Here is a 15,655-nt window from a genome sequence, read left to right as displayed (position 1 = left end):
AGAGAAACATTCATTTCATGTGTCAAGAAATGTATATTCAGCCATGTTAATTTGCATGTGTAATGTTAACAAAAATACATTCTCAGCTGTGCACTAGCTCAGAAAAGTTACCATTCACATAACCCCTCTTGAAAAAATTACTTGGAAAAAAACTACTTGGAAGTGGGTGCTAGCAAACTGAAAGATGATTAAGAAAAATAAATAAATAATGAGCTCATTATACAAAAGAACTTGCCAACTTCCCCTTGTGATTCCTGTCATTAAACACAGCCCTCATCTCATGGCAAATGTCCTCAGAGAAGAGTCCACAATGATGAGAATGTGGAAGGACTGATGCATCCTTTCACAATGGCTTCTGAATAAAACTTCAGAGCAAACCTCATTATGCGTTATTATTCCTCATTATAGGAATCAGTCTATAATTTGATGCAGAAAAAAAAGCCCTATAGAAAAGTCCCTCAGATATGATTTATCTTTCAAAACCCCAGTTAAACATGATTATAAGTGTGCTAAAAAGAAGGCAGGGGAGGGAAAAATTAGAGAGACATAAATACTAACATGATAATTCATTAGTTAAACTACTTTGAGATAATTGTACATTTGTATGCAGTTGTAAGAAATAATTCAGAGATCCCATGTATTCTTTATATAGTTTTTCTCAATGGTAAGATCTTGCAAAATATAGTACAATATCACCACCAGAGTATTAGAATTGATACAATCTACCATTATTAAGATTTCTCTAGTTTTACTTGTACTCGTGTGTGTATTGTGTGTATTTAGTTCTATGCAATTTTAAGATTTGTAAGATGCATGTATTCGCCCACCAAAGTCAAGATATAATGCTGTTTGTTCTATTGGCCTTTTATAACCGCAATACCCATCCCATCACTAACCACTAATCCCTCACAATCATTAATCTGTTCTCTTTTCCTATAATTTTGCCATATAATAATGTAGTATGTAACTCTTTGGGGTTGGCTTTTTTTCATTCAGCATAATTCTCTAGTAATTCATTTAAGTTGTATCACTCTTTTTTCTTCTTATTGCAAAATAATATCCATTCATCCATCGTATGTATGTACCACAGTTAAATCATTGACCCATTGAAGAACATCTAGGGTACTTGCAGTTTGGGGCTGATATGAATTAAGTTCTGTAAACATTCATGTATGGATTTTTGTGAACATTAATTTCTCTAGGATAAGTGCCCAGGAGTGCAATTGTTAAGCTGTATAGTAGTTGCATGTTTATTTAGAAACTGCCATATTGGGGGCACCTGGGTGGCTCAGTTGGTTAAGCATTAGGCTCTTGGTTTCAGCTCAGGTCATGATCTCAGTTTGTGTGATTGGCTCTGCACTGACAGCACGAAGCTGGCTTGGGATTTCTCTCTCTCTCTCTGTCTCTCTCTCTGCCCCTCCCCTGCCTGTGCACACATGTGCACATTCTCTCTCTCTCTCTCAAACTAATTAAATAAACATGAAAAAAAATTTTTTTAAGAAAAAAATAAACTGCCGTATTGTTTTTTCAAGTAGCTGTACCATTTTACATTTCTGTCATCAGAGTATGAATGATCTCGTTTCTCAGCTTTCTCAGCTTTTGGTATCATTACTATTTTTTATTTTATCCATTCTGTAGTTATAATTGGCAGTTTTAATTTGCAGTTCTCTAATGATTAATGATGGTGAACAGTAAACTGTCAAATATCTTGTATGTGTTTATTTGTCATCTGTATGTCCTTCTTGGTGAAATGTCTATTCATGTTTTTTGCCCACTTTCAAAGTGGATTTTTTTTCTATTGATGAGTTTTGATTCCATTACGGTCCAAAAATATATATTCTGAATGATTTCAGTGTTTTCAATTATGTTGAGGTTTGTTTTATGCCCCACAATATAGTTTGTATAGGTGACTTTTACATGGGTGCTTAAGAAAAATATGTATTCTGCTGTGATTAGGTGGTGTTGTTCAGATCTTCTGTGTCCTTGGTGATTTTCTTTAGAGTATTTTTAGTATTTGCTTATAGGGGGATATTGAAATACCCAACTATAATTTTTACATGAGTATATTTTAAATATGTTTTGGTTTTTTCATTGACAACATATAAAAAGAAGCAAAGCATATGAAAAAAGGGTACAAAAATTATATACAATATATAATTTATCATGATAAAAAAACATGAAAATTATGGAAAGAGAAATGCCAAAACAAATTTTTTCAATGTTTTTTTTAATTATTGAAGTATAGTTGACATACAATATTATATTAGTTTTAGGTGATTTGATGATTTCACGTGATACAATGATTTGATATTTTTATATATTGTAAAATGATCACCACAGTAAGTCTAGTTAATATCCATCACCAGACATAGCATGCTGTACATTACACCTCCATAAAGTTATTTATTTTATAACTAGAAGTTTGTACCTTTTGATTCCTTTTAGCCACTTGCCCACATCCTGCCTCCCACATCTGGCAACCACCAATCTGTTCTCTGTATATATATTACCTTGGTTTTAGTTGTTTTTGTTCATTTTTTGTGATTTTGAGGTTCTACATTCAAGTGAGACAATACAGTTTTTGTCTTTGTCGGCCTTTCTTATTTCACTTAGTATAATACCCTCAAGATTTATCTATGTTGTTACAAATGGCAAGATTTTACTCTTTTCATGGCTTTCATTTTAAAGCTTTCAGCTTTTCATCATTGAGTATGTTAGCTGCGTGCCTGAGTATGTTGAAGTACATTTCCTCCATACTCATTTTGTTGAGTTTTTATCATATACGGATATTGAATTTTGTCAGATACCTTTTCTGCATCTATTAAGATGGTAATATGATTTTTAATTCTTCATTTTATTAATGTGATATATCACAATGATTGTATATGTTGAACCATCCTTGCATCCCTGGAATAAATCCCACTTAATCGAAGGTATACGATCCTTTTCATGTATTATTGAATTTGGTTTGCTAATGTTTTGTTGAGGATATTTACACCTGTGATTATCAGGGATATTAGAAATATGCCAAACATTAAAAGAAAAAGGTAGGGGGGAGCGTCTGGGTGGCTCAATCAATTGAGTGTCTGACTTTGGCTCAGGTCGTGATCTTACGGTTTGAAGGTTTGAGCCCTGCGTTGGGTTTTGTGCTGACAGCACAGGGTCTGCTTCGGATTCTTGGTCTCCCTCTCTTTCTGACCCTCTCCTGCTCATTTTCTCTCGCTCTCTCTCTCAAAAATGAATAAACATTAAAAAAGAAAGAAATATATCAAAAATTAATGGCAATTACACATTGTGATAGAGTTATGGATAAATTATTGTCTATCTTTAGATGTTTTTGTGACTCCAAAAACAATATAAAAACCTTGAAAATTATTTATTGGATGGATGACATATACTCTTATTTGTGGATATTTGTTAACTAAACTAATGCATATTTTTCAAATTTATTATTCTTCCCTAGATCTTCAGGAATCACTCAAAATTATGTTTCAGAAATATAGTGGGCAAGCACTCATCATATAATATCCTAAAAGGGGGAGAACCCTATTAACAATATTAGTCTTGATAATGCTGATCTTAAATTAAAAAAAAAATACATGGTTGCATTTTTAAGAATAAGACCCACAATATAATATTTAATATTGGTTATTTCTGCTGTTATGGGGATTTGTGTTATTTTTATAGGTTGTGTGTGTGTGTGTGTGTGTGTTAACATTTATTTGATTTTGAGAGACAGAGAGAGACAGCAGGAGCAGGGGAGGGGTGGAGAGAAAGGGAGACACAGAAGCCAAAGCAGGCTCCAGACTCTGAACTGTCAGCACAGAGCATGATGCGGAGCTTGAACCCATGAACCATGAGATCATGACCTGAGCCAAAGTCAGACGCTTAACCGACTGAACCACCTAAGCACCCCAATTTTTATCTGTATTTTTTAAACAAACCTTGAAATTTCTTTATGACGAAATTTCTGAAAATAATTTTGATATTTATTTCTTAAGAGAACCTTGAGATATTTTAGAAAAAATGTTTTATAACTCCAAAGTATTATCTTGTTTTCAGAAAATTATCATATATATTTTATAAACATGTATATTCTTATTAAAATTTGAACCCGTGATTCTAATTTACGACTGAACTTTTTTTTTTTTTTTAAATTTTTTTTTCAACATTTATTTATTTTTGGGACAGAGAGAGACAGAGCATGAACGGGGGAGGGGCAGAGAGAGAGGGAGACACAGAATCGGAAGCAGGCTCCAGGCTCTGAGCCATCAGCCCAGAGCCTGACGCGGGGCTCGAACTCCGGGACCGCGAGATCGTGACCTGGCTGAAGTCGGACGCTTAACCGACTGCGCCACCCAGGCGCCCCTACGACTGAACTTTTAACATTTAGCTCCTCATCAGAACAATAACTATACCCATAGGATTTTTCATTGTATTTTCCCTTAAATAATATTCTTTTAATTTGTCCATGCTTCATTGAAAAATATTTTAGTCTTCCTTTGTAAACAAAAAATTAATACCCAATAATAATATTTCCCAGTTCAAAGTCTCCTCACTGATGTATTATCAAATAGTCTAAAAGTTTTTATTCTGTTGTGTTCATGACTTATTTTACCAAAGACTTAGTATATAATTTCAGGCAAATATTAGTTGAACAAAGTCACCTTTCCTACATTCAACTCATACCACACTAAAGTCCTTTATCTTCTAGAGAAATAAAGTCTGTACAAATGTCTGCATATAAATTTAAAAATTCAGTAAAATATCTGGAATTTTTAAACAATACTGATGCCAAACTTTTGTCTACATTTACCTATAATCCTACCTTTAATTTCAGCATATTTGATAACAATTTGCCTAATTGCAAGGCTTATTTCAAATAAGTCTAAAGGTTGATCATTTTCATTCTTATTCTGGCCTTCAATTTTATAGAAGTAGAGAATATCACCATTGTTAGAAGACTGATCTAACAACATTTATTCTTCACTTTCAGTGTTTGTAGAAAAAGCCTTTAATAGTCTGAAGGTCTATTTTTTGCCATGTAAGATCTGAATGTCCTCATTGAGGTCACCCTGTAACTACTCCCTGAACAGCCCACACCTTCATCCCACAAAAAGTTTGCCTGAGGGGGCATCTGGGTGGCTGTCAGCCTCTGACTCTTGATTTCAGCTCAGTTCATGATCTCACAGTCCCAAGATAGCAGTCTGCAGCAGGCTCCTTGCTGGGTGTGAAGCCTGCTTGAGATTCTCTCTCTCTCTCTCTCTCTCTCTCTCTCTGCCCCTCCTACCCCACACTCTCCACTCTATCAAAAAAAAAAAAAAGTTTGCCTGAGAAAGGAGGCTTATCTGCTCCATCACATCAGAGAGGAACACAGACAGGAAGGGCCAAAGAATGCACTCAATGGGTGGCTTGTTTGCTTATTGTTTTATTTGTGTAAGATTTTATATGAGGAATTCAGGAGGTTTGGGTATTTGAGACTTGAAAAAAGTGCTGATTTCATTTAGAAGATAAAGTTAATGAAGAAGGTCTAGAATTTTAATGCTTTGATATACTAACAAAACTACACAATTTTTACTCACTTCATTTTCTACTGATTTGTGCTTTATAAAGAGCTATTCCATTCAAAAATCTTCTTTTTTTCCCCTGGAAGATTGTCTGTGTAGGTATTTCTAGGTCCTAAAGGATCAGATTGGCAGAAGGGAGATGCTATCCCAAGCTGCTATGTTCAAACTACAGTGCTTAAAGTATATTTCAAGATGTGTTTATAACCACCTTGACATTTGTGAGGGTCAGACTCAGGAATAGTTACTAAATCAGTGTTAAATGTTTTGTCTCTTTTATTACCAATTAATCGGGTGATCTTTATAAAACATCGAAACTAAGGTCATCCACAAATCGTCTTTCCTTTTTTTCTTCTAAAATAATTGAGAAAAAGGTTTTATAGTATGTACTTTGAGAATCCTTTTAAGAACATGAGTTAAATTTGTGTATTTTTCTAAAAGATAATTTGTTTTTTCTTAATTTTTAATGTTTATTTATTTTTGAGAGAGAGAGAGAGAGAGAGAGAGCATGAATGGGGAAGGGGCAGAAAGAGAGAGGAAAACACAGAATCTGAAGCAGGCTCCAGGCTCTGAGCTGTCAGCACAGAACCCGACGCGGGGCTCGAACTCACAAACTGTGAGATCATGACCTGAGTCGAAGTCGGATGCTTAACCAACTGAGCCACCCAAGTGTCCCTCTAAAAGATAATTTAAAGGAAAGACGCTTATATTTGATCATGTATACATAGTTTTTACAGGAAAAGGGATAATAGCTTATATGTCTAAAGAGCTCTTGTAATAAATAAGAGATTAACATGTCAATGGGAATAGGCAAGGGATTAAAAAAAATAGGAATTTACACAGAGCTAAAACCAGCCAAAATTCACTTTATCTTTTTTTAATTTTTATTTATTTGAGAGACAGAAAGGTGGTGGGGGGTGGGGAGGGGAGCAGAGGGTGAGAGAGAGACACACAGAGCATCTTAAGCAGGTTATATGCTCAGTGTGGAGCCCAGTGTGGGACTCCATCCCATGACTCTAGGATCATGACCTGAGCCAAAATCAAGAGCCCTACTCTCAACTGACTGAGCCACTGAGGGACCCCAAAACTCATTTTAAAAAGACCTATCTAATGCAAATTAAAATATAAAGGTGGTAATATTTGCCTGGCAATTAGTATTAGATTTAATAAATATTTATTGACCAAATAAATGAAGTAACGGTTTTCACCAGATAGGAAAAAAACTTTTAAATAATATGAATTCTCACAGTTGACAGGATATCCAGACAAAAGATAATCGTATCAGGTAACTACCAATTCAAACTAGTGATATTAAACATCTAGACTCTAGATTTTATTTAAGCTTATAGCTTTTGGATAAAATTAAGAGAAATACATTTTAGAACAGAATATAGCCATTCTCAAACAAATTTCACTTTAAAAAATAGTTGACCATAATGTTAATGTAAATGATAAGCCAGTGTTGACTTAGTCTATAAAAGAAAAATTAGTTTAAACTATATCATTTAAGCAAACAGTTTTTAGAATGTAAGAAATTCTATATTAAGGTATTTATAAACAGATATTAATTCCAAATATTACTATCCCTCATGAGACAATTTTACCCAATATATGGTCAGATGGAAATAGAAAAGAGCAAAAAAGCAGATATTCTGAATAAGGTCACTAAACAGAAAGTGGGGTTTCTTCTTCCCCATCAGCCTTAATTCCAAAGAACAGTAGAAAACTCTGAGGGGAAAACAAGTGCCAATCTATCGTTGTCATATTATTTACACTTCTTAATGTTTGGGGTTCTCCTAAAAAATTAATTATTTTCTTCATCTGCAGTTTATCTATGGTGCCCAGAAACCACTGACTTCCTGGAATTTTTATTAAGAATTCCACATTCTTGCCATGTTTTTCAGATACTGTGGTCTCTGCCAATAAATTCTAATAAATTTTCACTTCTTTTCTTTCAATAACATCTTAGAGAATATGATTCAGACTCAAATTAATCACCGATCACGTTAATGGTTCCTAGGAGTTTACTTCCGATATCCCTTATTATATTAAATCAGACTTGATAGTGTGCTAGATCATTGCTCTGCTGGGTTTTCATAAAAGTACTGGTATTTAATATGATTTATACCTGGTTTTCTGTTAATATCTTTGCTTATTATATGCTTTATTTTTAAAATAGACATTCTCAGCAAATGGCATCCTCTTAAAATATATCATTCTTTTAAAATGTTTTACAGGAAGCATTTTGCAGTAAAATGTGTTACTTATTTTATATTATAGTCACATAATAGTGAATAGGAATAGTTTATTTAATTTATAATCAAAAAATTAATATTTAACTGATATTTTGGAAAAAGTATGCATACATATATGTGTTTTGCTTATATAAAAGATCAATTATATGCCAAGATTATCAGGAAATTTAAAGTCTTTTTTTTTTTTTTTTAATTTTAAGCTTTGTAGCAAAGGGGCAGCTCTGGGAAAACCATTTGAAGCATCTGCTGAAGATATAGCAAGTGTGGCAAGTTTCATTGAGACAAAGCTTGTTACATGCTATCTACGCATGAGGAAACCCGACCTTGCCCTGAATCATGCACACAGGTAAAATGAAGTATTAATGGCTACAAGTAAACGCTGTTCATGCAAGCAAAGGGCACTATGTGAGCTTGTATTATCAACTTCCATTTCATTTAAATTTAAAGACAAAACAAAAAACATTTCTTTAGTACTTGATTTATTTTATTTTATTTTTTTTATATATATGAAATTTATTGACAAATTGGTTTCCATACAACACCCAGTGCTCATCCCAAAAGGTGCCCTCCTCAGTACCCATCACCCACCCTCCCCTCCCTCCCACCCCCCATCAACCCTCAGTTTGTTCTCAGTTTTTAACAGTCTCTTATGCTTTGGCTCTCTCCCACTCTAACGTCTTTTTTTTTTTTTTCCTTCCCCTCCCCCATGGGTTCCTGTTAAGTTTCTCAGGATCCACATAAGAGTGAAACCATATGGTATCTGTCTAGTACTTGATTTATTTTAAACTAGATAATGATAAAGAGGACAAAGGGCATCTTAAACCCTAATGGAAGAAATAAACACACAACTACACATAATGCAGGGCAAAATAAAAAGGCAGATATCTGGAGTAGCAAATTACTACAGGAAGAGAGGAAGGAGTGAATAAGGTAAGTGAGGGATGAGAAGGATGAGAAGGATTTCCAAAAATGCACAAGATATGGAAAATGGTGGAAGGAAATTCAGACTAAACCATAAGCAAAGAGTTGACAGTACATGGTTTATTTGATGATAGGATGTCTGATTCAAAGGATACTTTGCAAGGGTAGGTGTGACAGCTGCCAAAAGGTGTGAAACACTTTTTATCATTGTCCTTAAAGATTTCTTTGTATAGTTCTATCCTTCTTCAGAACTCTGGATCATTATGTTATCTTGTGGCTTCCCAGAATCCCCCAGGCCTCTTTTTCTTCTGTAAACATGTACCTCTCATATGTCCTGTTTCCTAAATGCCTTACTCTTACCATGGGTAATAGTTTAATATACAGCAAAGCTAAAGTGATTATGTTATGCTTTTCAAATAGCTGTTTGCTTAGAATTATGATGCCTCCTCCCTTCCTTGCCTAACTTTGAGCAATTTACCTAGAACTTCTTGTCTTATTCATTCTCTGGTCTCACACATTCTGCACTTCTTTTGGATACAAATAACAAATCACTGTCAACATGAGAAGATAATGCCTGTCTTGTTACTAACCACTAGGAAACCTAACTATCAGTTATATTAAGACCCATCTTGTAAGTGGGAGATCTGCCAGCATGGGAAACATTATTTATGGCTCCACATCCATGAGGATTTAAAAGATCTCCCCAAGATTCCTCACAGTCATAAGGAAATCTCAAATTTGTAGGCTTACCCTTGCCATCAAAGACCTGCAGACAACGAAATCACTTTGAAATCCACAAGATAACCTGCTTGAAAGAAATTTCCCTGCTTAAGTCAACTACAGAACCTCAAGGCAGAGTCTCTTTGACACCAAAAGAAAATTCAACCCAATACTTTCTGGAAGCATTTTATGCATCCATAGTTTCCAAACCCAATATTGGGACATGCAGTCTGTCAAATAATTTTATTCCATTTCCATTTGAAAGGATCAATACTGGAAATGTAACATATATTTCAGTATGTCAAAATATTGGAATCCCTGGGCTACTTGGGTGACTTGTAATTACAAGAGGAAAAATATTTGAAATTGGAACTGACCCGGAAAATCTATAGGCATATGTAAACAATAATAAATGAAGATGCACAGAAAGTAACTATTTATCACCTTCTCCATGGTTTTCACCACACATAAAGAGGGCCACCAGCATGGCCAACATTTTAAGAAAAATATCTCCTGGATATCAGAATGGGTTTGATGGATTTTTAAATCATTTTTTAAAGTTTATTTATTTTTGAGGGAGAGTGACAGAGACAGAGACAGATACAGAGTGTGAGCAGGGGAGGGGCAGAGACATAGGGAGACACAGAATCTGAAGCAGGCTCCAGCCTTGAGCTGTCAGCACGGAGCACAATGCAGGGCTCGAACCCATGAACTGCAAGATCATGACCTGAGCCCAAGTCAGAGAAGCTTAACTGACTGAGCCACCCAGGTGCCCCTAAATCATTTTTAATAATAAAAGAGTTCCAAATGGCATGATCACATAAAAAATCAACTCAGTGTTATAAAAATAAGTGATGAACATAAATGTAAAATTGCACTGTAATCCGAATATAAGAAACAATAAAATGCTACAGGTCCTAACAATGAAAAGATAAACTTCAATAATTTCACTGTTGAGATTTAGCAATTTTTGTTTTAAAACTAAGAGAACTCTTTGAAGACTTAAAAATTGCTGAGGATATTTAATGGTGAATAGTAAAATGATCTTACCAATTACACTCAGATTAACTTTTATCTTTTTTTTTTCTATAGTATAAGAACTTTTGCTTCTGTTTCTAAGTTGAACATTAAATAAGAAATGCAAATCAATAAAGGTTAAACAGTCAATTCATACAATTAATAATGCACTGAGTGAAATAAATCATTTTACTGGGCTTATCATACTGCAGAACTGCAGAAGCCAGTGCATATGATTCTAATATTAAAGTGTTTTTAAAGATCTCAGATTTTAAAACACAGACTGATATATAATCAATAAATATATTTCTCAAAATAAATTAATTAATCAGAATTCTCAATCTAGAAATAGCTTACAATCATTAATTATACAATGAATGCAGAACTTTGCTTTTGTATTATTACCATATTGTGATGGTTGATACTAATCATGAATCAAAATTAAAATATTCCTTTTTTGCATTTATTTGCATTTGCTAAAGCATTCTTTCTTTAATTTTATGTAAATGTGAGGTCTGCTGCATATCTTTAGGAGATTTGTTAGCACAAAAATTAGCTTAAAAACCATCATGTAGTTTTGCTTCTGATAAAACTAAATGCATATTGTTTTGTCATGTGGAAGACTACAGGAACCATAACTTTATGGTTTTAAGTTCAACAAAGATACATTTTGAAATTAATCAGATGTGTATTGATATTTAAAATATGAAACTAAGTGATATAAAGGCTCTAGAAACAATTATTAATAATTTTTTTCCTAATAACACGTCCAAAGTGGCAGATATGTATACCATGGTATTTTTACTTCAACCAAAAGTGATGCCTAGATTCACGAAACACATCAATTCTGTGCTTACCTCATCAGATTAGTGCCATTGTTTATCAGGAAGTGTTTTGAATATTCCTAAGATTGATTTCTACTCTCAACAAGAGTAGAAATCATGCTATAACTCTTTTTCTATCATATAATTACATTTTGATGTATATAATTGTAAAGATTTTAATGATGCATGCCACTTTTTTGCGTGTTTCTCACCTGTAGATTCTTGTTTGTTTTCGTTGCAGAATTTTGATGCCACGAGGTAGCAAGCAAGATGAAATCTAAAATACCAAATATGTACAAAAGATCTGATTTTCAATTTTTTTTTATAATGGTGGCATCTTCATTCATTCATTCATTCATTCAACAAATATTTATTGAATGCCTACTAATACCCTGTGCTATGCAAGTGGGGAAGCAGTTGTAACAGGAAATGTATGGTATTTATACACATTAGAAGAAATGTCAAAGTGTGAAAAACAAATGAATATTAATAAATACATGAGAAAAAATAATGTGATAAATGCTATGAAGGAAATAAACATAATTTCATGTTGCAGACGCAGTATGGTATATTGAATCGGAGAAGAGTCTGGAATATGACTGCCTAGGTTCAAATTCTGACTCTCCCACTCATTAGTTAGCCTGAGTTTAATTCTCTATGAAGTTAGATTATAATAATAGTACCTACTTCACAAATATTATTTCACAAAGTTTTGTGAAAATAAAGTTTTGTGAAAATTAAATATAAATCCATGAATTTTTTTTATTCCATCCATGACAGAGTTACTGGTAATGGACCTATTTTTCCACTGTAAACAACTATAAAACTGGACAAAATATATTAGGCAACTGTTTTCAGGTAATGGACAATGGTTACAGCAGGACTATGATCCTTGAGAGAAGGGAAATACACATGGTGAGCCCCACAATTTTCTCAGTTTTTTGTGAGGGTTATTTTCCTGCCCTAATTCGGAGAGATGGATAACAAGTTAAATTGTTGTCTCACTGAACTGAGGAGGCAGAGATGAGAATACTAGACTGAAAAAGGGAAAAGCTATAATTTATAGGGTAAGTGGCCTAAGAAGAGGGAGCTGTGTGAGGAGATGGGGTAGAAGTCTGCATGAGGATTTATTATAGGTTCTTAGCCAATGTGAGGAGTGAGGCTCCATGTAGCAGAGATTCCCTGCTGCAAGACTAAGTGCTAAATGGAAATATGAGAGGACCTGCAGTGATGGGATATGGTGGTGTGTCCACATGAAAAGACCTCAATGAGTACCTCAGTCATTCAGTTGAGACCCCAGAAAGGCCATGTTTAAGAGTAAGGATCGTGGCCTCTAGAAAGGACCACACATTAGGATTAAGCTTAAAACCAAAATAGACCTGCCCTAACAAAGACTAAAGCTAAGCATGACAAGAAAAAATGTATACACCATTTAATTACTTGATAGGGGAAAAAAGAAATCAACAAATTTGCAGGGATGATGCATAATCTGATTCCTTACACAGTTTCATCCAGAATGTCCAGCATAAAATTAAAAATTAATACACATGCAAAGAAGTAGTTAAATAAGACTCATAAGAAAAGAAAAAGTCATAGAAACAGACCCTGAGCTTCCCCAAATGTTGGAATTGGTAAAGAAAGACTTTAAAGAGCTGTGAAATATAGGTCCAAGGCCCTTGAGATACAATGGTAATAATAACTGAAGAGATGAGAATCTCCACAGAAAAATAAAAACTAAGAAAATAACTAAATGGAGATTTTAACACAGATTAATAAAATATCTGAAATTTGAAATGTACCAATTGAACTTTGGAGACTGCTAAAGATTGAAGACAAATTATAGAAATTACCCAATATGAAGAATGGAGAGAAAAGAGATTTTAAAAAATTAACCAATACTTCAGTGACCTGTCTTCAGGTACAGTAGCAGGATATCTAGAATACATGTAACTGAAGTCTCAAAGGGAAAGGAAAGAGGGAAGCGGACATTAAAGTAGTTACTGAAAGTTTTCCAAATTTTATGAAAAAATAGGAATATTCAGTTAGCCCCAACCAGGATAAAAACAAAAAGAACCACATCTAAGAACATCATAATCAAATTCTTGAAAATCCAACATGGAGAGAAAATATTAAAGGCAGCCAAAAGAAAACAATACATTACATACTACAGAACAGTGATACAAGTAATAGATGACTTTTAATCAGAAATAATAGAGGCCAGAATACAATGGACTAACTTTAAAACTGATGAAAGAAAAACCATAAATAATAAGATTACATATTTTGATATGAAATATTTGACTACAATACCACAAAGGCCTGTGGGAGGGAGTACAAATGTCATTTTACTACTAAGACTTTTACATAACATAGTACAATATTAACTCTAAGTAGTCTGTGTTAAATTAAGGTTTCATGTTATAATCCCTATAATAGCCATTAAAAGATAGAAAAAGTATAGCTAGCAAGTCAATAATGGACTTAAAATTATATACTAAAGATTCAATTAACTAAATATAAGTCAGAAAGGTGAAAGAGAGGAACAAATAATGGATGGAATACTGGAAGATAATAGCAAGATGGTAGAGTTGAACCAAACTATATTAATAATTACATTAAATGTACATTAACTAAACTTTCCAATTAAAAGGTAGAGATTGCCAGTCTGGATTAAATCACAAGATTTAACTATATACTGTCTACAAAAAATATATAGGTTGGAAATAAAAGGGAGAAAAATGATCTACTTATACAGTAAACATAAAAACTTGTTTTTATGTCAGGTTTGTCTATATTAATATCAGACAAGGTAGAAATTGAGAAAAGGAGCATTACTAGAGATAAAAATAAGACTCTGTAAAATTTTAAAAATGTGAAATCTGACAGAGCTTGTTCCCTAACCACAATGGAATATGCTTAATGTAATTATTATATCAGAAATCATTAATAGTAAGATATCTAGAAAATCTCTCCAAATACTTAGAAATTAAACAATGTATATTTAAATCACCTTTGGGGCAAAATATAAGGAAACAAAACAACCAAAGGCATGGATTTGAATCTCTGCTTCATCAATTACTAGCTTTGACTTCTGCAAGAAACTTAACTTCCCTTTAAATCAGTTTTCTCATTGTTAAATCTAAGTAAACTGATTTAAGTCTTCCCTGAATCTCAAAATATATCATATTTGTATTTTTTTCGATCCCACCACCACCATTTCCAATGGTATTTATTATTATTTTCAGTGGTATTTATTATTACCAATAAACTATATATGCATAGAGGAGATTATTATTTTTCAGATACCTTTTTGAACCCATCACATACTCCATGAAGTAGACAATTTGAAAACTTCTATGAAAATACAATTTTTAAGGTGTTATATACACAATTTTGAGGATAATTAAAGTGTTCAGAAGTGATATGAGCTTAAAACATTAAAATATTTGGAAAGAGAAGAAGATAGCAGTGGAGTGGGAAGACCTAGGCTTGTCTCCTCCCATGAACACAACTAGATAACTATCAAATCATCCAAATACCCCAGAAATTGACCTGAAAACTGACAGAACAAACTCTGCAACCAAAGGGAGAGAAGAGACCACACTGAAAAAGGTAGGAAGTGTGGAGATGTAGTTTAAGGGAGAAATGAATCATGGGTGCTATGGAGAGGAGGGAACCATGGTTGCAGAGAAGGGCAAGAGAGAGAAAAGCACAGAGGGAAATACACTAGGAGAACATTTCCCCAAAGCCTCCCTCCCCCCCCCCCCATTGGCTTGGAAAATGAGATGGACTGAATTTTGTGAGTTCTTGCAACCAGTGGGGCTTAAAGCCTGGATTTTTAAAGGTCAGTGGGCTTGGCTGGGGTAGAGCCTGGGGGGTATTGCCCTACTCCAGGAGAGAAGGCAGGCAGATAACCCAGGAGCAGACAGCAGGGATACAGCAATCTTTAGAATGCCTGGGGCATATGGGAGGTTGAAGGTGGGGAGATTATTCACTCTTCTTGGAGCAAGTCCCTGAGAAGCAGGAGTTCACAGAGTTACTTCTCCAGAACAAAGGAGTTGGCTGACACCACTTTCCTTCCCAGCCCCTAGCATAAACACAGAGCCACCTACAAGAAGCAGTACAACACTGACACTGGCTGCCTAACTTGCTTATACCAAGACACCCCCCCCCCCCCCCGCTCCGGCAGGACTGCTATTCTCAGTTAAACTTCCTCAGTCCCAGTGCAGCAGTCCCCTCACCAAGAAAACCAATACAAACCCCTACTCACACCACATCAACCAGAGAGTTCTGCAGGACCTCAATTCTAGTGGAGTTGGTGTCAAGTCTTCAGAAACAAACTAGAACACACCTA

At 34.3% G+C, this 15,655-nt stretch overlaps 1 protein-coding gene across 1 annotated transcript in view; it reads left to right on the top strand.

Moving 5' to 3' along the window:
• SPATA16 (spermatogenesis associated 16) overlaps positions 1 to 15,655 on the top strand; it is a 219,796-nt gene that overhangs the window by 47,637 nt on the left and 156,504 nt on the right. Inside the window, exon 2 of the mRNA XM_030330286.1 lies at positions 8,020 to 8,165. Within this exon, the coding sequence (XP_030186146.1) occupies positions 8,020 to 8,165 (146 nt within the window). The remainder of the gene's footprint in view (positions 1 to 8,019; positions 8,166 to 15,655) is intronic.

Source organism: Lynx canadensis, chromosome C2, assembly GCF_007474595.2.
Source record: "Lynx canadensis isolate LIC74 chromosome C2, mLynCan4.pri.v2, whole genome shotgun sequence".
Lineage (NCBI taxonomy): Eukaryota > Metazoa > Chordata > Mammalia > Carnivora > Felidae > Lynx > Lynx canadensis.
This window is presented reverse-complemented; position numbering and strand designations above follow the sequence as displayed.